We start from the raw sequence: 24,949 nt of genomic DNA, 5'->3' as shown, positions 1-24,949 counted from the left end.
GATTTGAACCCAGGCAGATTTGTCTGAACTATAAGCCTGTCTTCTAACTATTCAGAGCACTGCTTCTCAACTGATGAAATAGGTGGGATGAACTCCTAAGGGTAGAGTGAGAAAGGTGGTAGTGAGTAGGGACTGTCTCAACCCAAAGAGCTACTAAATTTGGAAAGGTTTCCTACCTCATGCGTGACGACCTGTCAATCCTCTTTTTGAATTGCTAGAATAATGGGGAGCACATTCACAATGCAGCCTTCCAGTTGCTTGTGTTCACGAAAAGTTCTTCCAGCTCCTCTTCTCACCATGTCTTGGTCTCCTCAGTGAGTTCTCTGCCTCTGGATGCACTGATGCTTTGGCTGCTGCTGGTGCTTTAGATATGGTCTGCCCAGTCAGAGAAGCCTGTGAAGGACACTCACCCATACACTGAGTTAACACTTTTAATGGAGTTGTTGAACCAGCCTAAAGTTTACCTGTTTGACAGATATATTTTATGTCCTTCTGATTCTAAAGGATTTCTAGAGAGCTGTGGCTTTATTTTTTTTTAGGGAGAACCACTGGTTGGTCCTCATGCTGTTGCACCTCTGTGGGCATGGGATCTCCACCATTCCAAACAGGAGCTATGGCCACTTAATGGGCAAAGCCTCAGTTTGGGGCCGTTGTGGAGTCCAGCTGCACATCTGGGTAGATGTGGCAGCCTTAGTAGGGAGGTTCTGACCATGTACCTACTCTCCTGGATGGTGACTAATGCCTCCTTTATGTGTCCTCGAGAGCACAAAGCTGTCCTTCAAAAAGTGATGCGTAAAAAGACCCCAACAGAGTAAGGCACTTAGGAGGGCATGGATGGAAACTTACCTGAGTTTGGTATCAAAAGCCTGAGGGGGGGCACTAAGCCTTTATTTTCCATGAAGACACTGTTTCTTATTTGATGGTTCCTTTTCTGGAAGCAGGGGCAAATACAGAGTCACAGTCAAGTCACACCTGGGAGGTTTCAATTTTGTCCCAGGATAGAGTCACACTGGGTAAAGCTCTGGTCTAGTCTCATAAGCTTTTAATTCCAAAGGTGAGCTGCCACAGAGACCCTTCCTTATTACCTTCCTTTTTGGCTGCCTAGAGAGTTCTCCTGCTGATTTAGCCCTTGCATCCCTGTCTTTTCTGCACAGACATCTTAGGCCATGTAATGAACACAGCCCAGAGAACAAGGCCAGGACCATAAAGTGTAGAGCATGAGTTTTTAAGAGTGATGTCTGGCACCAATATCAAGAGAAACTCTTACATAGCCTTGTAGAATCCAAGTGATCTTTAAAGATATGCCTAGGGGCTGGACCTCAGGCAGGGGAAGGATCCAGGCTACAAACCCTGAATGCCTCCTCCTTGAAAACTCAGCCTGCAAGAGACCTCCTCTTGAACCACAGACAGACAATCTCCCCAGGAAAATTCAGGGAATGAAAGAAAATGAATGAACTAGTCCTTAATTTTTTCCTTAAAACTCACTGATACAGTTAACAAATTACCTGAATGAGCAAACTTTGAGCAAACTCTCAAGTGCAGAAAATCATCTCTTTAAAACTTTACCTAGTAAGAATAGGATGACTACCACAAGCCTGATTTTGAATAGTTTATTAAAGGAAAGGTGAAGCATCAATTTCAAATTGTACAAAAGGAAAAAAACCTCATATTGCAAATGTACAATTTACAGAATTACTAGCAAAACCAATCAAGGAGACACTGAAAATACAAAAATTCGATTGACTTCAAACTGAACTGCAAACCCATTGGAGTAGATATTAAGCCTTTTTTTTTTGTTGCATGGTAGTCTACAATTCTAAGCATCTGTTTTCCACATGAAACTGTCAAGCAAAGGATCACTCTGTGCATGTGCCAGGGCACCTCCCAGCTTCCTCCTTGGCTAGAACCATAGGCAGGGCTGGCAGTGGTAGATAATCCAGTTATTCCTGCCCCTTCATGTCCAGTGAGGCCCACATTTCTGGAAGAAAGCGAGACCCCAGCCCCTCAAACTGGAGCCCAGGAATTGCTAAATTAGCAGATATAACATTTTTGGTGACCAGGTTTTTTCAGAACTGTACAAATATTGAGAAAAATCTGTTTTGTGTTTACTAAAAGAATGAATAATCCATTTGCTTTCCCAACAAAAAATAATCATTGGGTGCACAGATTAGTAAAAAAATGCTTTTCATTTTTTGGTAAGAAGGGAAAGCCTCATGATTCTGTTACAGCTACTTTAAAAACCAGCCCACAAACAGCTGTGGATGGATTGGTTTGGAATTGAGGCTTACCTTAAAAAAATCAGAAAGGTAGAAACTAAGTGGGCTTTTTAAAACAATAGCAGCAAGTCATAAAAGTCTAAGCAGAATGTAACTCTAAACCATTGAAGGCTGTCCTGAAGATTCATAATTTCTTTCCCCAAAATAATTAAAATGCACATTTAACACTGAAATGTAGCTGTATTTCAAGGTAAGCTTAGGAACTTCACCCTCTAAGCACAGACTTCTATGCAGCACATACTTCTATAATTGGTAAACTTAATTCACAAAATTAGCGCATAAGGTATTAAGTGCATGGGAAGTAGACACAGTTATGTTACACTTAAAATTACTTTTGAATGGCAAAGAAGTTCTTCATGATTATCTTTTTAAGAAAACGGAAGTCTATGTAACTTGAATTTGGCAGGGCATGAAATAAGTAGTAAAAACAGCAAACCGATAACTTGAGAACCATTTTTGTTTTTCTGAGAATACTTTATTTGCTGGTAGAAGTTGCTAAAAATGCACAGAACAAATACCAATAGAAAATGTACTGTATTTGAATCTCCCTATTCTATATAAAATGAATGGTGTACAGCATCTGTTGGAAAATGGCTGCATGGACATTTCTTATTTTATGCCCCCTTATAAATAAAAATAAACCTTTTTATTCAAGAGTATATAAAATCTGGGAATCCATATCCACAGAGGGTGTGTGGTTTTTGGCAGAGATGCACTGTCAGAATTTCATCTTAGCTTGTCAATATTCTGCTCCTCCGTATTTCTGTATTCCACAAGGTCAACCAAATCCAGTGAGCTCCAAAACACTCTTCGGCAATTAGGATGAGCTGCTTACTCATAGGTTTAATAAAAATGGTTAGCTTTTAAAACATAAAAAGGCAAAATGTTAAAACGGTTTTTAAATTGTACAACAGGAAAATAAAGTTAAAAATATTTTTTTTTTACTCAATGCTGAGTTTTCATAAAACAGGTGTATAACAGTGTTTATCTTGACAGCTGTTTTAAAAATTTAAAATTTTTTCCTCCCTCCAGAAAAACACACACATCTGTATTGGGATAAGTCCAATATTAGGACACAAATGATTTTTCAGGTCAGTCTTTCTGAGGTGACATTCACCAACATTCCCTTGGGTAATTTACATGCTCCTCTTCTGTCACTGCAAAAAGGGATTGACCTCAATCATTTGATTAAAAAACAAATCAGATCACATCAAAAGTGTTTTTTCCCCCATACAAGCTATCACAGTATATAGGCCTCTAGCTCTAAATAATAGAGTTCCATATTTGTAAATTTTCTTCAGACTTCAGAACATAGGCATTCCAAATCCCTAGAAAAATGAGAAACACAATTAACTTCATGCATAAACAAGACCCAGAAACCATAAGTAAAAAGCAGTAATAATTTAACATTTACTGAATCGTCTTCTATGATAGCTGCGGAATCAAAGAAATCTGGCCTCAGCTCAGCTCTCTCTCGCCGATTTCTTGATGGGGGCTGGAAAGAGAAGCCAAAATGTTTTCCTGAGATACATTAAGATGGTAAGCTGCTAACATTTCTGATGGCATCACAAAATAGAGCTGTTGGGGATCAAATTTTGAAAGGAAAAGAATGCGGCTTTTACTTGGAGCATACATTTTTTTTAAAAAAGGATTTCAAATTACAATGAATAAACTGAATATGAAAATGCATATAATTAATTTTGGGGCCTACAAACATAGAACATGCCTTTGAATCATGGAATGATTATAAAATTCATCCCTAAATTCCCCAAAGCTGGTAGATGGAAAGCTACTGAAGGGAAGGAAGAGACTGCAGTGACATGATCTCCTTTACATTTCTTAGAAGAGGTTTTCATTATGGAAAACTTAAAACCTACACAGCAGAATGTTATGGGCTAAATTACATCCCCCCAAATTCATATATTGAAGACCTGAACCCCAGTACCTCAGAAGGTGACTGTTATTTGGACAGAGGACCTACAAAGAGGTAATAATTGAGGTAAAGTGAGGTCATGTGGGTGGATTCTATTTTGATTCATATCCTTATAAAAAGAGACACACAGGAAAGATCATATGAAGACAAAGGGAGAAGATGACCATCTACAAGTCAAGGAGAAAAGCCTCAGAATGAAATCAATCTCCCTGAGAACATGATCTCAGACTTGTAGCCTCCAGAAATGTGAGAAAGTTTCTATTGTTTAAGCCATTAGTCAGTGGTACTTGTATAGCAGCCCTAGCAAATACACAGTCTGATGAACTCGCATGTATCCATCACCTAGCTTCATCAACTGTCAAACCTTCAGCCAATCTTGTTTCACTGAGTCTTCTCACTTTTTTTCTGTCATTATACCTACAACTGTTTCAAAATATATCTCTGATGGAAATTTAAAAAAACATAACCACCATGCATTACTATTCCTGACAAAGTCAATAATTTCTTAATATCACCTATACCTAGTCTATATTCAGGTTTCCTTACTTCAAAGATTTTTTTTCACACTGAACAAATATGGTCCATATTCTATGTTTGGTTGCTATGCTGGAACACACTGTATGTATCATCAGATTCCAAGTTAGTTTAAGAGACCAAATGCACACACTATACTGAGAGAGAGCTAGTGTGAGCCCCTTCTCAAGAAGGTAATAAGGAACCAGTTCTTGTTACTGCCAGAATTTAAAATCTGACTGCTTGGAAAGCAGGCTTGAAAAACACAAGCTCATCCAAGTGTGCTAAAGCATTACACTGGTCCTACCTGCTGCTATGTTTACAACCTCCACACCTCTCCTTCCCATGGGGTTCTGAAAACAAGAGCACCACCATCTTATACCAACACTTTCACTTACTTTAACAGAAGAAAAGGTACTGAAATTTCCTTACCAGATCAATAACCATGGTGTCTTCAAATTCTTCATTCATATCTTCTAACTGGCTCCGGGATGACATCATCACATCTTCAAAGATGGGCTCAGCATCTTCCTCCATTAGGCCCCGACTGATAAGGAAAAAGCACGATCCGATAGCTGTTCAGACTCACTGAATTTGGAGTCCTGGCTCTTTCTTACAGTAGGTCTTTTAACCAATGAAAGCACATGTTCCAGTCACAACCCATAGGCTGCAAAAATTATGATCCTGAACGCCTAAGATAATTAAGGGTCTTTTGTTTCATTCAAGATTTCATCTCAATTCATCAAAAAGGAAGCGTAACTTAAATGCAATAACAACAGTAGACATTAACATTTATTTAGCTATGTATCAATTCCCACAAAACTGTGATTGGTACTATTATCCCAAATTTACAAATGAAAAACCTGAGGCATTGAGGTTTAGAGCTTTCCCAAGGCCATATAGCTGGCAAGTGGCAGCACCAGGATTTAAATGGTGAAAGCCTCAAAAGTCCACACCCTCTATTTCTATCCTACATTGCACAGCATATCCTGAATTATTATCTTAACTCCTGAGACCAAATGTCAGAGGAGAGCCGGCATTCCACAAAATGAACAGCATCACATAGTCTTTATGTTCTTGTGCTACTTGATGTTAACACTTACACGGCATGCCTTACTCCAGTTCTCACTTTCATGTAGTTCATTCCTGTTCTGTCCTTCCGATTTAAATCTTCTAATTTTGGTTGGCCTAACCAAGAGATCTGCATCTGAGGACTAAGAGAATACATTATTTATTTTGTGGCAAAAGATAAATTTAGCTAATCAGTACCATGCTAAGAAGGCCATAGTTGGCTGGCCTAATCCCCATGTATGGAGAATTAGCTGGATTTATTATAGAGTTAAGGGTGAGACAGATCATTATCAAAGGATCTACCTTTGCAGAAACGGCAGTAAGTTGCCCAAAGAGATACCTAAGTCTCCAGGGATTCTGGCTGTGGTTGGTTGGTAGGTGTAAAGGAAACCAAAGTTATGTCACCCCAAAATACTCCTCTGAGATAAAGGTTATTTTGAGCTGAAGGCAATTAAGAAGCAGGGAACAAAGAAAAAGCTCCTCCTTTTCTGTCTATAGGCAGAAAACAAATTCTCATTTTATGGGAGACAGACTCTTAACCCAGAGATAGCACCAGAGGAAACTATAAACACACCTTGTTAAACTAAACCTTATCTTCCTAATTAAGGAAGATATGGACTACATAGTCTCAGTTGGACTACTTCTAGTCCAAATTCCTTTGTCTTGTCAATTCTTCACAAATTTATTCTTTGTCTAAAAGGTATAAAAGCTCCCTGCTTTGGTAACTTCTTCAGGTCTTCATTCTATGGTAAAAGCTCCCATGTACATGTAAAGAATTCAGTAAAATGTGTATGCTTTTCTCCTCTTGGATCTGTCCATTTAAATTTTCAGACCCAGTCAGGGATCCTAAGAGGGTTGGGTAAAACCTTTCCCTCCCCTACAGGTGCTTAATTTATCAGGTTTGTTCCCCAAATATCTGTCAAACAAGAGTGCTTTTGAGACCTCTGTACCCAGCTGCTGCCCTGCTCACAAGTGTTCCTACTTGGACAGCCAGTCCCATAAGGGGCAGAAATGATGCTGGTCTTGTGGCTCAGAGCTCTCCAGAGTTGAACAAGGAAAGGTATTAACACATTTTCTTCTCAGTCCTTCTGAAGAGATTTGGAGTCAGGTGCATGCTGGGCTAAATTTTCCCCTCCCCTGTACACTTACTGGCACATGACACTTGCATAAACATGCCTCTTGGGGATTTTACAGGACGTAAACCTTAATGGTTTTTTAGTAGGTAACATCTGTCACGTGAAGTTCTCTCTAAGCAGCTATCTTTATATCATGTGGGGCTACCACCTTGATTAAACTGATAAACCTATAGCAGGGAAAAGTAGACCACAGAGGGGAGGAACTAACAAGTGGTAAAGTCAGGGAAGTAAGGCAGGCTGCTCAAATAAGGAAGAATTCACCCTCTAGGAAGCAGGATGGGAATGCTGGTCATAAGGCAAACTACCCTCTACGAATGCTGTTATGTAGTGGCTGACAACGATTATCCTTTTAGCTTTGAAGAAAGGCAGATCCTCTGGGCAAAGATGCTTTATGAAAACTCAGGATCTGAATAATTCTAACACTGCCTCTTTCCATTTTCAACCTGCTAAATCTGTTGAGTTCAACTGAGAATTCTCTCTCACCCCTCAGAGTAATTCACAGCATTACCGCAATATGAATAGAAACACAAGGAGCTAGGACAACTTCATAGTTGAATGGAAAATAACAAGGAAAAAGTTAAGTTTTTTTTATAGCAAAAGTCATACCATCATCCTGCCTTTTCCAAAATTTTGGGGGCCCTGGTACTAGAAAACATATTAATTACTAGTGTGGGAAAAGGTAACGCTTTGATTCTCTCTTAGAGAAAGGGCAACTGTTCTAAGAATTTATCAAATATCTTGACAAATATCTTAATCCATAACAGTTTAAGTTTAAAATATAAACTTGACAAGACAAAGTACTATTAATTAAATGGATGATAAAAGGAGTAGTCTATTTATTTGGTGTTCAGACTAGTAACAACCTTAGCAGAGACTCTTATAGTAACCTGCATGTCTTTTTTGCAAGTCCCTGAGAAGAAAGAGACCTGCCCAATGAATCCAACTGAGCTCAGCACTCAGTGAGGCACCATGCTTTAAAGGTCTTTGGACTTCGATTAACTGACATCCACAAGTGTTGGCAGACCTTATTATATATTTTCTAATATAAATTATCTCTGCTTGTGGTTTTTTTCTCATGAACTAACCAATAATATGTTTTAACAAATAAAGTTTTTCTTGGATAGCTTTTCTTTTAACAATTAAAGATTTTATACCAAGAAAATGAATTTTTACTACTTACTTGTGTAAAAAGTCAGGTTCAGAACCATGTTCAGACTCAGGTTCCTGAATCTGCTCTCCCATGGGCCGGCTATTTTCCCGCAGTACAGTGGAAGTGAGCTGTGGTGCTGGAAGGGGGCCAGGAGTCTGAATCATGGTATCAGTCCTATTTAGCCATGTATTATCCAGACTTTCATCTGTAAAATTCCAGTTAGAGTCACAAAATGTCATGAGTGGAGGGAACTCTGGTAGAAGTTACAGCACAGACTTGCAGAGCATGGTTCCTGGGTTAGACTGCCTAGCTTGAATCCTACTTATACCACTCACTTGTGTGACTTTCTGTAAGTTATTAAACTTCGAAAACTCAGGTTTCTCATATACAAAATAAGGATATCAATACCCAGCCTCAAAGAGTTTTAAGGATTAAATGATGTAATGGATGTAACCATCAAATGTCAGCTATCCTTACCTTATCCCCTCTTCCAAGTCCCTCCTTCTCTAAGGATTAATTCACTGCAGAAGAGGAAGAATTAGGCCAGCCAGAGACCCCTCTAACCTTCCTTTGCTCAAGCAATAAAGGGCCTATTTGCTGGGCCTTACAGGGGCCCCAGGTAGCAGCACTTAAAGCCTGGTAGGCCTTCACGGAAAATCAGCAAATCCCACTGCACAACTGGGACACTGGTCACCAGAGAAATAACTTTTTGCCAGGCTGTATGTGCAGGGATGGGTTAAGAAGCTGTTTTCATGCTTCTAAGTTCTACCTCTTTAGGGAAGCCCTCCTTAATCACCCTACCCAGCCCCCACTTCCCATTCTCTTTTAACTTCTAGAGGAAACAGAATCATTCCTACTTACTTAGGATTTAATTATACACTGGCCTGCATTGGCAGGTGATTTGTCAAGTGTATATGTTATCTCTGTAATTAGAATTAAATTTTTTCAAGGGACCAGGAGCTGTTTCTTCTTTCTTCTGATCATTTACAAAGACGTGAGCAGATTAAAGCATTATTTATGTATCTAAACTACAGGCTGGTATAATGTTACATAAAGTTTCTACTATAAACATTCTAAGCTATTTTCTTAATATGGGAAGACTTAGAAGTATTATTGCTATGCTTTTCCTTCTGAAGAATTTAAATGAAAAAAAAATTTAAATCACAAAGTACACAGTATGAATCCTGTTGTTTTTCTTCCTCCATTAAGTCTCAGATTTGTGCAGCATGTTAGGTTCCTCACTTGCTATCAAACATTCCATCTCTCAGTGTTTCAAAAATTATCAGACACATGTGTATGTTCTAGATCAGCTTTTTAGTTCCTGGAAATATTTAGTTATTGCCTTGTTAAGGTCATTCCACTGATCATCCGCAGCTCACTATTCAACAATCTCTTTATTTAATCAGCAAAAAGAGGTTTTATCTTCTTTTATTCATACCACTTTTCATTCAACATTTAATTCCTTTTATTTTTTGCTGCACTTATCTTATGCTGCACCACAACTTATGGTTATCATTTACATTCTTAACCTGGTAAATCCATCTTTCAGCTCTACTACATGTCATCTTTTCCGGAAAATCTTTCCTGATTCATTAAGAGTTTGATCACTCCCTTTATGTTCTCAGAAAACCTTTTTGGCCCATCAGAGCACTGCCCATGTGGAACTGAAATCGCCTGCTTCTCTTGCTTCTCTGTCTTTCCATCTGTACTATGAGCATTTTTATTAATACCTAATCGCCAGCATTTCACACAGTTCTTAGAAAGGTGCATGGTAAAGACTTAATGGATAACTTCAGGAAGAACTCACTCTTCTTGAAGACATTCTCCTAACCCCTAAGGGTTCCTCAATGAAAACACTTCTTGCAAAGCTTTCTCATCTTTATTCCAAACAGATGAAACTGCTGCCTAAGGATTCTGGGCACATGACCTACCTTAGTCTCCTGGTAAATTTCAAACTGACACACAGCAAGTTTTCTTTTTTGCAATTTAACAACAAATTATCTGGTTTATATATGCTTTTCTTTGTCCCGAAGATAATACTGACTGCCCCATTAGTGAGGGAATTATATATGGTTATTTAAATTCTCTAAGCTTTAGTTTCTTCTGTGTGAAATACAGATAATAATGTTGAACTCAAGAGTTCACTTATAAAACATTTATACAGTATTCACTATGTGCCATGTACTGACCTAAATGCTTTACAAATGTTAGTCAAGTAAATGATTAAATGCTAATAATGCACATAAAGCACATAAAGCACATTTCTGGTACACAGCAAGAATTTAATGAATGTTGGCTAATATGAATATTACATGTAAGAAAAGCTGTGAGTAAAAATATATATCTAGATCTATATCTAGACAGACAGACTGGATAGATGGATATGGCGGGGGCATCCTGACAAGAGGCTGCTCTAGAAGACATTTTAAAAAGGAAGTGACTGGAGTCTTTATTTAGAGAAAAGTTTAGGATCCTACACTACAAAGACAGGACTTAGTATTTTCATTTTCTGGACCAAAAAGATTTTAAGTCCCATAGATAAAAACTAAAAGAAAATCTTTAACATTAATTCTGTAAATATTTTCATATCTTTTATTCTCTTTGAAATATTGACATTCTGACAATAGCAGCTAACATTTACTGCAGTACCTATGTGCTAAGCACTGTGCTAAGTAACCTCTCTCTGTGTGTATACTAAATAATTTATTGGGAGTATCTCATTTAATATTTACAATAGCTGACAGACAGGATAGGTACTCTGATCATCCTTTATATGATCACTGACTGAGGCTGAGAGGTTAAATAACATACTCAAAAGTCATACAGTTTAAAACTAGAAAGCCAGGTGTGAATTCTAGAACTCTAGTTTTAAGAGTGTGTGCTCGTCATCAATAGTCAATACTGCCTCCCCAATGATGAAAGAAACAGGTTTAAATTCTAATTCTGCTACAGGTTGTAGCAAAATCTTTCATGAGTCACTAGTTTTTAGGCAGCAGAGGTGAGATGCTGAAAGGTAAATAAAAGGTTGTAAAAGGGAGCAGAGGAGGATTCAGATCATTGCCTTCCTCTCTCTTGGTTTGGAGAATATTTATTAGGAAAACCACAGAGATGGGGGAAGGTTATTTGAGGAAATAAGCATTTGCACTTTGAGTTGTCTTAGTTTAAGAGTAATGCTCTAGGGGCGCCTGGGTGGCTCAGTCGTTAAGTGTCTGCCTTTGGCTCAGGGCATGATCCCAGGGTCTTGGGATCAAGCCCTGCATCGGGCTCCCTGCTCTGCGGGAGGCCTGCTTCTCCCTCTCCCACTCCCCCTGCTTGTGTTCCCTCTCTCGCTGTCTCTATCAAATAAATAAATAAAATCTTTAAAAAAAAAAAAAGTACTGCTCTAATAAAGAAATTTTTAGTCTTTTTGGATACATGAATTAACTACCAATGATCACATATTCATGACAATTCAACTCCCTGGTTCCTACAGTCCATGAGGGTTATAAAACCAGAGTTGGCTATCATTATTTTAACGCACAAAAATAAATTACTCATCCATGGGGTAGAAATGGAAAATTGTTTTGGTATATTCAATTTGCTGCAGAGGTCTACCTTCAACTTATCAGAATCTCTTCTACATTAGGATGAATTTTGGTAACTACCTTATTTTAAATTTTAATGTATTAGAGGGTCTATGATATGGGGATCAATTTTATAAACCTTTATAACTGTTTCCACTTTTCTCTGCACCATCTTCCTCTGTTTCATGGTCTTCCAACTTCTTTTTCCTTGACCCTTTTCTCTTCCACTTTGTCTATTCCAACCTTTTTGCCTTAACCTCTCAGTATGTGTCAAATCTACAAGGAAATAACATGCTTAACAGTATTTCCTTGCTTCAACAGATTGGCTACTTTACCTCTGCAATAGTAAGCAAACTACTTGTCTCACAGCGTAAAGGCAGACTTACCTTCTACTCGTTTTTTGTGAAGTGGGGGTCGTCCTTTCTTATTCCTTACTGAGGATGTTTTACTGCTGCTACTTCCACTGTTCACAGACATTCTATCATCTTCACCTCCAGTGACTAATGAATTTCTATAGGAAATGAGTGGAAGCCATACATCTTCTCTCCTTTCCATCATTTGCTCCGTAAGGAATTTTTCTAGGTATGAATGACTAGAAACACAATAGAAGAAACAGTGATTTTCATGGAAGTACTTCATGTATCACTTATTTAATTCTTTCATAAAGTGAGGCTCTCTCTCTGAAAGTTCTGAAGAATCTCCTAGGACACACATTATACTTTTAACAGTGGTTACCTTTGGAAAAAGAGGGAGGAGAATGTAAGGTTTTGCTTCACATATTTCTGGAATGCTTTTACTGTTCTGATTTTAGTATATGTGCTGCTGAAGTGAGCACTGGAATGCTTTTAAATAGGTGAATGTATTACTAAGGCTGTGTGTGGTCCTTCCTGTATCAATGTTAAAAAAAAAAAATCAGAAGTTTAGCTCAAAAGGTTATTGAACTTTCTTTTAAAGTGTTCAAACCAGGGTAGGATTTCTGTAATGGTGGAGGGAGGAGCTTGGCATAACAACTTTTTAATTGGTGAAACTGATAAAAGACAATCATTTAAAGTCTTCAGAAATTGTCCTAAGGGCATACAGCAAATGGAGAAACATTTATTCAAGAAAATCTACTAAATCTCAGTAAAACAGTGAGAGTTTGTAGCATTTGAACCACAACCTGTTCCCTTCCCCTGTCCCCTCTCCCTCACCACTGCTACTCCAGGAGCTCTATTCTGGGCAGACATGGATAAGAAGATGGGGGTTCCCTCTTTCTCTAGCTCCTCATCTAGAGCTACCTTGGAAGAAGCAGCCCATTGGTAGGTTGCAGAAGCTCTGTTCTGGACAGTAGCTGGGAGGAAGAAGGCTCCCTTCTTTTCCATCCCCTACTTGTCAGGTAGTAACTCTCTCCTAGGCACAGCAAGCTAGGACCACCTGGAGGGACAAGCTAAAAACTAGGGGTTACCCCTGGCCCCCTGCTCACAGAAAAGGGGTGTTATTCTGGGAGAATAGGGATGCTGTCCCAACCCCAGCTCCTGTGCAGTGGCATGAAAGTTCTGCCCAGCAACCAAAGAAAGAGTAGAGCAGCCAGAAATTTAATAGAGAACCAGAGAAAGACAGCCAAGAAGAGCCCTCCTGGGATCATAGATGATCCTAGAAGTTGGCAAGGCTCTGCACATATGCTTAAGCTGCACCACCACTCGTGGGCAAAAAGAACAGGGGATGAGGGTATTTTGTTATCATTCACCATGCCCCACATCGATCTATCAACACAGGCAAGAAGCCTCACTGGCACAAGGGCTTAAGCACAACCTCTAACCAAACACTGGTTAAAAAATAAGCTGCTCTGACCCAAGAACGACTCCTAGAAAGCTTAAAGATAAAATCACAGTAGACTGGTTTCCAGTTCTGCATGTGGAGTCTGGAAGTTGTTACTGCATCCTGACAAGTAAAGACCTCAACAGACTAAAAAAATCAACAACTTCCTGGAGCCATAGAGAGGAAAACAGCTGACCCCAAGATTGGGAGACAGAGGAGGTAACACTTATTGGAGCAGACTCAGAAACAAAAACCACCTTGAGAACCATTGCTGGGGTAGGAAAACCTGAGCCATAATTCACAAACTGTTGGAGATTCACTGTGACAAGTCTGAGAGTTCAAAACTCAGAGCGACCCAGTTATAGGCGGACCTCCCCCATAATACTGTGAGATTTACCTCCAGAAGCTCAATTGGGTTTCCATAGTAAAATATTAGAGCAAACTCCCCTGTGTTTTTGGCAGGGGGAGAAGAAAAGGAACCATTCTGAAATCTGCCAGAGTATGTTATTCTTAACAAAGCCTCTCCTCAGGAGAAACTGGTTAGGCAGAGCACAACTTGCTGGGATATTATCAGAACCTAACCAATCTGGGGGAAGAGAAATACCCAACTCCAGCCCACTCTACCCATTTTGTCCCAACCATGGGTAAAGAAAAAAACTGAGAAACACTTGTGAAGTTTACAGTCCAGAGGCATAGGCTCACTCAAAGACTGAGACCTATAATCACAGGACTACAGAATGCTTCCCCTCCTCCCATACCTCATTACCATATTACTAAAGGTAATTTACAGCAGTTCCTTTTACCTAGTACATCATGTTTGGCTATCAAGAAAAAAATTATAAGGCATACCAAAAGGCAAAAACACAATGTGAAGGACAGAGCAAACATCAGAATCAGGCATGACAGAAATATAAGAATTATCAGACTGGCAATTTAAAACAACTATGATCAGGATGCCTAGGTGGCTCAGTCAGTTAAGCATCTGCCTTCAGCTCAGGGTCTTATGCCTTCATGATCGTAGGGCCCTGGGATGGAGTCCCACATCAGGCTCCTCGCTCAGCAGGGAGCCTGCTTCTCCCACTGCCTGCTGCTCCCCTTGCTTGTGCACGTGCTCTCTCTCTCTCTCTGACAAATAAAATCTCAAAAAAATAAACAAATAAAACAACTATGATCAATATGCTAAGGGCTCTAATGGAAAAAGTAGACCGCATGCAAGAACAGATAAGCAATGAAAGCAGACAGATGGAAATCCCAAGAACCAAAAAGAAATGCTAGAGATGAAAACTGTAAAAGAAACAAAGAATGCCTCTGATAAGCTTCTTAGTAGACTGGACACAGTTGAGGAAAAAACCTCTGCTTTAGGGGACACAGCAAGAGAATTCTCGAAAACTTAAAAGCAAAGATAACGTAGATGGAGGAAAAACAGAACATTTGACTATAATACAACTACAATAGGTGTTAATATAATGGGAATATGAGAAGGAGAAGCAAGACAATAATAACAATAATTTAAAATAGAAATGATAGAGGGCGCCTGGGTGGCTCAGTTGGTTAAGCGACTGCCTTCGGCTCAGGTCATGATCCTGGAGTCCTGGGATCGAGTCCCACATCAGGCTCCCTGCTCAGCGGGGAGTCTGCTTCTCCCTCTGACCCTCTTCCCTCTCGTGCTCTCTATCTCTCATTCTCTCTCTCTCAAATAAATAAATAAAATCTTTAAAAAAATAAAATAAAATAGAAATGATAGAGAATTTTCCCAAATTAACATCAGATACCAAACCATAGATCCAGGAAACTCAGAGAACACCAGCAGGATAAAATGACAAAAGAACTACATTTAAGCATATCATTTTCAAACTACAGAAAATCCAAGATGAAGAAAAAATCCTGAAAGAAACCAGAGGGGAAAAAAATACTTTATCTCCGGAGAAATAATGGTAAGAATAATGTCTAACTTCTCCTGAGAAACCATGCAAGCAAGAGGAGAGTGGAGTAAAGTGTTAAGAGAAAAACCCCACCAGACTAGAATTGTGACCTGCAAAACTATCCTTCAAAAGTGAAAGAAAAATAAAGACTTTCTCAGACTAAAAATTAAGAGAATTTTTGCCAATAGACCTGCTTTGCAAGAAATGTTTGTTAGAAGAAGTGCTTTAGAGGGGTGCCTGGGTGGTTCAGTTCAGTTAAGCATCTGACTCTTGGTTTCGGCTCAGGTCATGATCTCAGGGTCGGGAGATCGGGCCCTGTGTTGGGCTCTATGCTCTGCATGGAGTCTGCTTGAGATGCTCTCCCTCTCCCTACCCCTCTGCCCCTTCCTCCCACCTGCACTCTTTCTCTCTCAAATAAATAAATAAATAAATAAAATCTTTAAAAAAAGTGCTTTAGAGAGAAGGAAAATAATATAGGTCAGAGACATGAATATACATAAAGTAAGGAAGAGCACTGAAGAAGGAATAAGTGAAGGTAAAATAAAAACTTTAATTTTTCTTAACTGATCTAACAAGTTTTTGTTCAAAATAATACCAAAAATGTATTTGATTATGTATGCTTATGTATATATCACATATATGCATATATGTTTTGATTATATATGCTTATATGTAAGTGAAAGAATTACAGCAATGATACAAGAGATAGGAAGGATGAACTGTGATTATTTTGTTATTGTAAGGTACTCATACTACCCATGAAGTGATACAGTATTATTTAAATGTGGACTTGGATTAGCTGTAATTATATACTGCAAACTCTAAGGCAACCAGTTAAAAAACAAGTATCAATATGTTAAGAAAAGAGAGCAAATGGGATCATAAAATGCTCAATTAAAATTTTTTACAAAAGGCAGAAAAAAGAGTATAAGACAAAATAAAAGCAAAGAACAAGGGCAACAAATAGAAACAGTAAGGAATATGGTAGGTATTAATCCAACTACATCAATAATCAATTTGAATGTCAATGGTACCAAGTAAAAGTTGTCAAAGTGCATCAAAAAACAAGACCCAATACACATTTAATGCAATCCTTATCAAAATACCATCAACTTTTTTCAAAGAAATGGAACAAATAATCCTAAAATTTGTATGGAACCAGAAAAGATCCCGAATAGCCAGAGAAATGTTGAAAAAGAAAAGCAAAGCCGGTGGCATCACAATTCCGGACTTCAAGCTCTATTACAAAGCTGTTATTATCAACACAGTATGGTACTGGCACAAAAACAGACACATAGATCAATGGAACAGAATCGAGAGCCCAGAAATGGACCCTCAACTCTATGGTCAACTCATCTTCAACCAAGCAGGAAAGAATGTCCAATGGAAAAAAGACAGTGTCTTCAACAAATGGTGTTGGGAAAACTGGACAGCCACATGCAGAAGAATGAAACTGGACCATTTCCTTACACCACACACAAAAATAGACTTCAAATGGATGAAAGACCTAAATGTGAGACAGGAGTCCATCAAAATCCTAGAGGAGAACACAGGCAGCAACTTCTTCGACCTCAGCCACAGCAACTTCTTCCTAGAAACATCACCAAAGGCAAGGGAAGCAAGGGCAAAAATGAACTCTTGGGACTTCATCAAGATAAAAAGCTTTTGCACAGCAAAGGAAACAGTCCACAAAACCAAAAGACAACTGACAGAATGGGAGAAGATATTTGCAAATCACATATCAGATAAAGGGCTAGTATCCAAAATCTATACTCAACACCCAAAGAACAAATAATCCAATCAAAAAATGGGCAGAAGACATGAAAAGACATTTTTCCAAAGAACACATCCAAATGGCCAACAGACACATGAAAAAGTGCTCAACATCAGTCGGCATCAGGGAAGTCCAAATCAAAACCTCAATGAGATACCACCTCACACCAGTGAGAATGGCTAAAATTAACAAGGCAGGAAATGACAGATGTTGGCGAGGATGTGGAGAAAGGGGAACCCTCCTACACTGTTGGTGGGAATGCAAGCTGGTGCAGCCACTCTGGAAAACAGCATGGAGGTTCCTCAAACAGTTGAAAATAGAGCTACCATACGACCCAGCAATTGCACTACTGGGTATTTACCCCAAAGATACAAATGTAGGGATCCGAAGGGGTATGTGCACCCCAATGTTTATAGCACAATGTTCACAATAGCCAAACTATGGAAAGAGCCAAGATGTCCATTGACAGATGAATGGATAAAGAAGAGGTGGTGTGTATATACATATATATATATATATATGTATATACACACACAATGGAATATTATGCAGCCATCAAAAAACCCCCGAAATTTTCCCATTTGCAATGACGTGGATGGAACTAGAGGGTATTATGCTAAGCGAAATAAGTCAATCAGAGAAAGACATGTATCATATGGTCTCACTGATATAAGGAATTCTTAATCTCAGGAAACGGTTGCTGGAGTGGTGGGAGGTGGGAAGGATGGGGTGGCTGGGTAATAGACATTGGGGAGGGTATGTGCTATGGTGAGCACTGTGAATTAAGACTGATGAATCACAGACCTGTACCTCTGAAACAAATAATACATTATATGTTAAAAAAAAAAAAAAAAAAGATAGTAGGAAGGGAAAAATGAAGGTGGGGGGGAATCAGAGGGGGAGACGAACTACGAGAGACTATAGACTCTGAGAAACAAACTGAGGGTTCCAGAGGGGAGAGGGGTGGGGGATGGGTTAGCCTGGTGATGGGTATTAAGGAGGGCACGTATTGGATGGAGCACTGGGTGTTATGCACAATGAATCATGGAACACTACATCAAAAACTAATGATGTAATGTATGGTGATTAACATAACATAATAAAATAAAATTAAAAAAAAAACCAAGACCCAAGTATAGGCTGCCTATAAGAAATCCACTTTAAGTGTAAAGACACATATAAACTAAAAGTGAGTAAATGGATGGTAAAAGTTATCAAAAGAAAGCAGGAATAGTTACATCAATTTCAGACAGAGCAGACTTTAAAATAAGCAATCAGGAATAAACAAGGGCATTACACAATGATACAGGAGCCAATTCTCCAAGAGACATAATAATCCTTACCATGTATGTCCCTTACAACAGAGCATCAAACTGTGTGAAGCAAAAACTAACTGCAAGCAGACACTACCATTAGAAATAGATGAATCTACTATCATAGTTGGAGACATCAACATCCCTCTATCAGAAATGGACAGGTTCAGGGGTACCTGGGTTGCTCAGTCAGTTAAGCATCTGCCTTCTGCTCAGGTCATGGGGAGTCTGCTTCTCCCTCTGCCTCCCTCCCACCCCGCCTGGCTTGTGCTCTCTATCTCTCCCCAATAAATAAATAAAATCTTAAAAAAAATGGACAGATTCAGCAGCCAGAAAATCAGTAAGGACATAATTGAACTCAACTACACCATCAGTCAACTGGATAGAATTAATATCTACAGACTGACTTCATCCAAAAGCAGAATATACATTTTTCTCAAGCTCACCTGTAACATCAAAGTCAGAGGTCATAAAACACATCTTAACAAATTTAAAAGAAGAGCAATCATACAGTGTCTACTCTTAAAATTAATTAGAAATTTAATTAAACTAGAAATCATTATCAGAAAGATACACAGAGATTAAATAATATGCTTTAAAATAACACATGAGACAAAGAAGCACTCCCAAGGGAAATTTAAAAGTATTTTGAACTAAATGAAAATAGCACATCAAAATTTGTGCAATGCGGTGAAAGCAGTGGTTAGAAGGTTACAGCATTGAATGCACATAGCAGAAAAGAAGATCCAAAATCGCCAATCTAAGTTTCCACCCTAGAAAACTAGAAAAAGATGACCAAATTAAATCCAAAGTGAAAGAAAAGAAATAATAAAAATTGGAGTAGAAATCGATGAAATTAAAAACAGAAAGCAATACAGAAAATCAGCAAAATTAAAAGCTTTGAAAAGAACAATAAAATTGATTAGTTTCTAGGCAGCCTAAGGGGGTCAGGACGGGGGGAAGAGAGGGTACAAATTACTAATACCAGAAATTAAAGAGAACACATCATTACAGATCCTATGGACATTAACAGGAAAATAAAGGAATACTATAAACAACTTTATACCCACATATTTGATAATCCAGATGAAAGAGATCCATTCCTTGAAACACAAATTGCCAAATCTCACACAAGAAGAAACAATCTGAATAGGCCTATATCTATTAAATAAATTGATTCAATAATTAATAACCTTCCAAAACAGGAAACACCAGGCTCAAATGAGTTAACTGGTGATTTAAGGAAGAAACCTACCAATTCTCTACAATCTCTCTCAGAGGACAGAAAGCAGAGGCAATACTTCTACCTCATTCCATGAGGCCAGTATTACCCTAATACCAAAACCAGACAAAGATATTACAAGAAAACTATAGGCAATCTCTTTAGTAAGTGGTGCTGGAACAACTGGATGTCCATAAGCAAATAAATTAGGCTAGACAAAGACCCTGTATCTTTCACAAAAATCAACTCAAAATGGATCATAAACCTAAATGTAAAATGTAAAACTATAAAACTCCTAGAAAATAATAAAGAAGAAAACCTAGGTAACTCAGGCTATGGCAATGACTTTATTTATTTATTTTTTAAAAGATTTTATTTATTTATCTGAGAGAGAGAGTGAGAGAAAGGGAGAACACATGAGGGGGGAAGGTCAGAGGGAGAAGCAGACTCCCTGCTGAGCGGGGAGCCTGATGCAGGACTCGATCCTGGGACTCCAGGATCATGACCTGAGCCGAAGGCAGTCACTTAACCAACTGAGCCACCTAGGCGCCCAGCAATGACTTTTTAGATACAACACCAAAGGCAAGGTCCCTGGAATAATAATTGTTGAGGTGGAGTTCATTAAAATTAAAACCTTCTGTTCTGTGAAAGACACTGTCTAGAGAATGAGAAGACAACCACAGACTGGGAGAGAATATTTGCAAAATACACAACTCATAAAGGAACTGCTATCTAACATAATCAAAGAACTCTTAAAACTCAACAATAAGAAAACAAACAACCTGATTAAAAAATGGGCTTCAGATCTGAATAGGCATCTCACCAAAGAAAATATACAGATGGCAAATAGGCATGAAAAGATGCTCCACATCATATGTCATCAGGGAAATGCAAATTAAAATGAGATACCACTATGCACCTATTAGAATGGCCAAAATCCAGAACACTGACAACACCAAATCCCGGTGAGGATGCAGAACAACAGAAACTCATACATTACTGGTAGGAACAGAAAATGGTATAGCAACTTGGGAAGACAGGCAGTTTCTTAAAAACTAAACATATGCTTACCATGTGATCCAGCATCACACACCTTAGTACTTACCCAAAACACTTGATAATTTAAGTCCTCACAATTACTTACACAGGGATGTTTATAGACTTTTATTCATAACTGCCAAAACTAGGAAGCAACCAAGGTGTCCTTCAGTAGGTGAATGGCTAAATCAATTGTGGTATTTCTACACAATGGAATATTACTCAACATGAAAAAGAAATGAGCTATTAAGCAATGAAAAGACACAGAGGAACTTTAAATGCGTATTACTAAGTGAAAGAAGATTATCTGAAAAGGCTACATACCCTATAATTCCAACTGTATAACATTCTGGAAAAGGCAAAACTATGGAAACATTGAAATGATCTGTGGTTGCTAGGGATTGGGGGGGAGAGGAAGGATGAACAGGCAGAACGCAGAAGATTTTTAGGCAAGTGAAAAAAATACTCTGTATGATACCATAATGATGGATGCATGTCATTATACATTTGTCTAAACCCACAAAATGTACAACATCAAGAGTGAATTACAATGTAACTTTGGTGAATATGACATGTCAAGGTAAGTTCATCAATTATAACAACCGTATTACTTTGGTGGTAGATGTTGATAATGGGGAGACTGCGTGTATAAGGGCAGGGGGATATATGGGAATTCTTTGTACCTTCCCCTCAATTTTGCTGTGAACCAAAACTTCTCTAAAAATTAAGCTAAATCAAATAAAATCAAACTGAATTAAATTAAACTAAATCACACACTTCTGTTGATCTGGAAAACTGCGCATAACTGAGGCTGCCCTTCTCAGGAGCAACCAGAGAGGGAACTTTCAAAGCTGCTAGTCCTCTGGCTGACCGTGGGACAAAGTAAACCCCCAAACTGTGATAGCAGCCTTCAAGCCACACACACATCAGATAGTAATAAGTAAAAATCTAAATGGCAAAGGAGGTATAATCACAATCTTTGATTAATGAGTCTAATGCTGATATAGGGGTGATTCCTAGGTTTTCAAACCAAATGATAAAAAAAAAAGGGGAAAAAAAAATCTGAGTAGGGACAGCAGAGGCTGCACACTGCAAGAGAAACAGACATCACAAAGTTTGTTCATCCAAGTCTTTAAACAAATGACCAAGCAACATCAATATCTAGGGGTGCAGTGAATCAGTATCAAGAGTAGCTATTTTACAATGTATCATATATGCAACATTATCTAAACTGTTCAGTTTCAACCAAAAATTATGAGACATGCAAAGAAACAGGGAAATGTGACCTACATATAGCAGTAAAAAAGTGAGCAATAAAAACAGTGGCCCACAAATATTACAAAGCTATTATTTAAAGATATTCAAAGAACTAAAAAAAACCATATATAAAGAATGAAAAATATGATGTCACTACCTCATTAAGTAGAGAATATGAATAAAAAGAAATGATGGGGGTGCCTGGTTGGCTCAGTCAGTTGAGCATCTGACTCTTGAGCATTTGGTTCAGGTCGTGATCTCAGGTTCCTGAGATTGAGCCCTGTGTTAGGGGTGGGTGGGTCTGTGCTTAGCAGGGAGTCTCCTTGGGATTCTCTTTTCTCCATCTCCTTCTGTCCCTCCCCACCTCCTGTACTCTCTCTCTCAAATAAATAAATAATCTAAAAAAAAAAAAAGATGAAAAAAGAACCAATGGAAATTCTGCAGTTGGAAAAGTATAATAACAAAAATTAAAAATCCTCCATAGGAGCATAGATTTGAGCTGGCAGAATAAATAATCATTAATCTTGAAACTTTATCAGTAGAGATTATGCATTCTGAAGAACAGAGAAAAAAAGAATGAACAAAAATAAACAGAGCCTGGCAAAAATGTGGGATACCACTAAGTGCGCTAATAGGTGTAATGGGAGTATCAGGAGAAGTAGAAATAAACTTAAAAGAAATAATGGCTAATTACTTCCAAATTTGATGAAAAACATTGATCTACACATTCTCAAGGCTCAACAAACTCTAAGCAAATAAATGCAGAAAGACCCATACCCAGATGCATCACAGGCAAAATTTTAGCTAAAAGCCAAAGATAGAGAAAAAAATCTTGAAAGAAGAGAAAGTAACTCATTACATACAAGGGAGCTCCATTAAGTTTAAACTCCAATGACTTCTCATTAGACGCAATGGAGGCGCAGGCAGTGGGATAACACAATGTACAGAAAGTAACACAACATCAAACAAGAATAGTTATATCTACCAAAACTATATTCCAAAGCTAAAGATAAAATAAAGATACACCCAGATGGAATAAAAACAAAATTTGTTGCTGGCTGACCTGCCTTACAAGAAAAAATAAAAGATGTTCTTCAGGCTGAAAGCAAATGATGCCAGAGTATGATCTACACATGAAGAAACAGAGAGAGCTGAAAGGTAATTACTAGGTAGCTAGAAAGGACAATATAATTGCATATTTACTTTATTCTTTTTACCGATTTAAACAGCAACTGTATAAAACAATATGTATTACTGTATTGTTGAGTCAATAACATAGAAATGCAATGTATTTGATAATAGACACAAAAGAAGTAGGTGGGAGTAAAGATATATTAGCACAAGGAAATGATGCCAGATGGTATTTCAAATCCACAGGAAGGAATGAAGAGAACCAGAAATGGTAAATAAGAAGGCTATTAAAACAAACTCTATAATAAATATATACTAGGTTCCATTTCCTCTCTAAGTGTATTGAAAAGACATACAATTATATCAAGTAATAATTATAATAATGTATTGTTGGGTTGTAACATATTTAGATGCAGTATGTGTAACAATAATGGCACCAAAGGTGGGGGGGGACTGAAATGGAGCTATATAGGAGTAAAGTTTTTATATTTCCTTAGAATAAATTTGAAGAAATTTTGGTAAGATGAGTATTTTAAGGCCTACAAGAAAACACTAAAAAAATAACTAAAAAAATATAATTAAATATTTTTGAAGAAAGTAAAATGTTATACTAGAAAACATCCACTTCATATAAAATAAAGCTTTTTGCTTTATTGGAGGAAAAAACAAAGATCTATAGAAAACAAACTGTATAATGGCAGAAATTGGATTAAAAAAGAAAACAAAACAAAACATGATCCAACTACATACTGTTAAGAAACACATTTTGGATTCAAAGATAAAAAGGCAGAAAGTAAAAGGATAGAAAAAAGGTATACCATGCAAACAATAACAAAAATACAGCTGGAGTAGTTACATTAGTATCAGACAAAATAAATTTTAAGACAAAAGTTACTAGAGACAGAGAAGGACATTTTATAGTGATATCTAAGAGTCAATCCATCAGGAAGATGTAACAATGATAAACATGTATACCTAACAACAGAGCTAGCTCCAAAATACATGAAGCAAAAAGTGACAGAAGTGAAAGGAAAAATAACAATTCAGTAATAATGGCTAGAGACTCACTTTCAATAATGGATAGAACTAGACAAAATATCAACAAAGAAATAGAAGACTTGAACAACACTATTAAAAGAAAAAAAACCCTATAAGCCACGTCACCTAACAGCTATTTCAACACCACTCAACACCAGCAGAAGAATGCATATTCTCCATGGAATGTTCTCCAGAATACACCATATGTTGGTCTGTAAAACAACCCTCAATAAATTTGAAAGGACTGTAATTATACAAAAAGGATGTTCTCTAACCACAATGAAATGAAATTAAAAATCAATAATGGAAGTAACATTTGGAAATTCACAAGTATGTGGAAACTAAACAAAATACTCCTTAATAACCAAAAGATAAAAGAATACATCACAAGGGAAATGAAAAAAAAAAAAAAACTTTGAGATGAATGAAAACAAAAATGCAAGCTACCAGAATCTTTGAGGTGCAGCTAGAGTAGCACTCAGAGGAAAATGTATACCTATAAATGCTTATAATAAAAAAGTTTTCAAACCACCCCACCCCCACAAATATCCAACACCACTCATTCTCTATCATATTATTCTATTTAAGTGCCTGAGACTCTTGTTCCTATGTTTATGTTGTGTCTCCCTGAATTAAAACAAAAACTTTCTGGGGGCAGAAACTCTGTATTGTTCACTGCCTGGCCATACTAGAAAAACAGCTATAGAACATTACCTAACCAGATAATGGGCTTAATAAATATTTTCTGACCAGGACGCCTGGGTGGCTCAGTCCATTAAGTGCCTGCCTTTGGCTCAGGTCATGATCCTAGAGTC

At 37.8% G+C, this 24,949-nt stretch overlaps 1 protein-coding gene across 2 annotated transcripts in view; it reads right to left on the bottom strand.

Annotated features, from left to right (window-relative positions):
- Positions 1-1,596: 1,596 nt before the first annotated feature.
- STAG1 (STAG1 cohesin complex component) overlaps positions 1,597-24,949 on the bottom strand; it is a 428,102-nt gene continuing 404,749 nt past the window's right edge. For both annotated transcript variants that reach the window (XM_025881833.2, XM_073899645.1), the window contains 6 exons: positions 12,029-12,234; positions 8,110-8,284; positions 5,826-5,936; positions 5,155-5,269; positions 3,691-3,771; positions 1,597-3,604 (listed from right to left, as the gene is read on the bottom strand). In XM_025881833.2, the coding sequence (XP_025737618.1) occupies positions 3,581-3,604; positions 3,691-3,771; positions 5,155-5,269; positions 5,826-5,936; positions 8,110-8,284; positions 12,029-12,234 (712 nt within the window). In that variant the 3' untranslated portion in view covers positions 1,597-3,580. The remainder of the gene's footprint in view (positions 3,605-3,690; positions 3,772-5,154; positions 5,270-5,825; positions 5,937-8,109; positions 8,285-12,028; positions 12,235-24,949) is intronic.

This window comes from Callorhinus ursinus, unplaced genomic scaffold (assembly GCF_003265705.2).
Source record: "Callorhinus ursinus isolate GAN/ISIS: 27379988/994484 unplaced genomic scaffold, GSC_fseal_2.0 scaffold1, whole genome shotgun sequence".
In the NCBI taxonomy this organism is placed as follows: domain Eukaryota; kingdom Metazoa; phylum Chordata; class Mammalia; order Carnivora; family Otariidae; genus Callorhinus; species Callorhinus ursinus.
The sequence above is the reverse complement of the archived record's forward strand: the minus strand, read 5'-3'. Positions and strand labels throughout refer to the sequence as shown.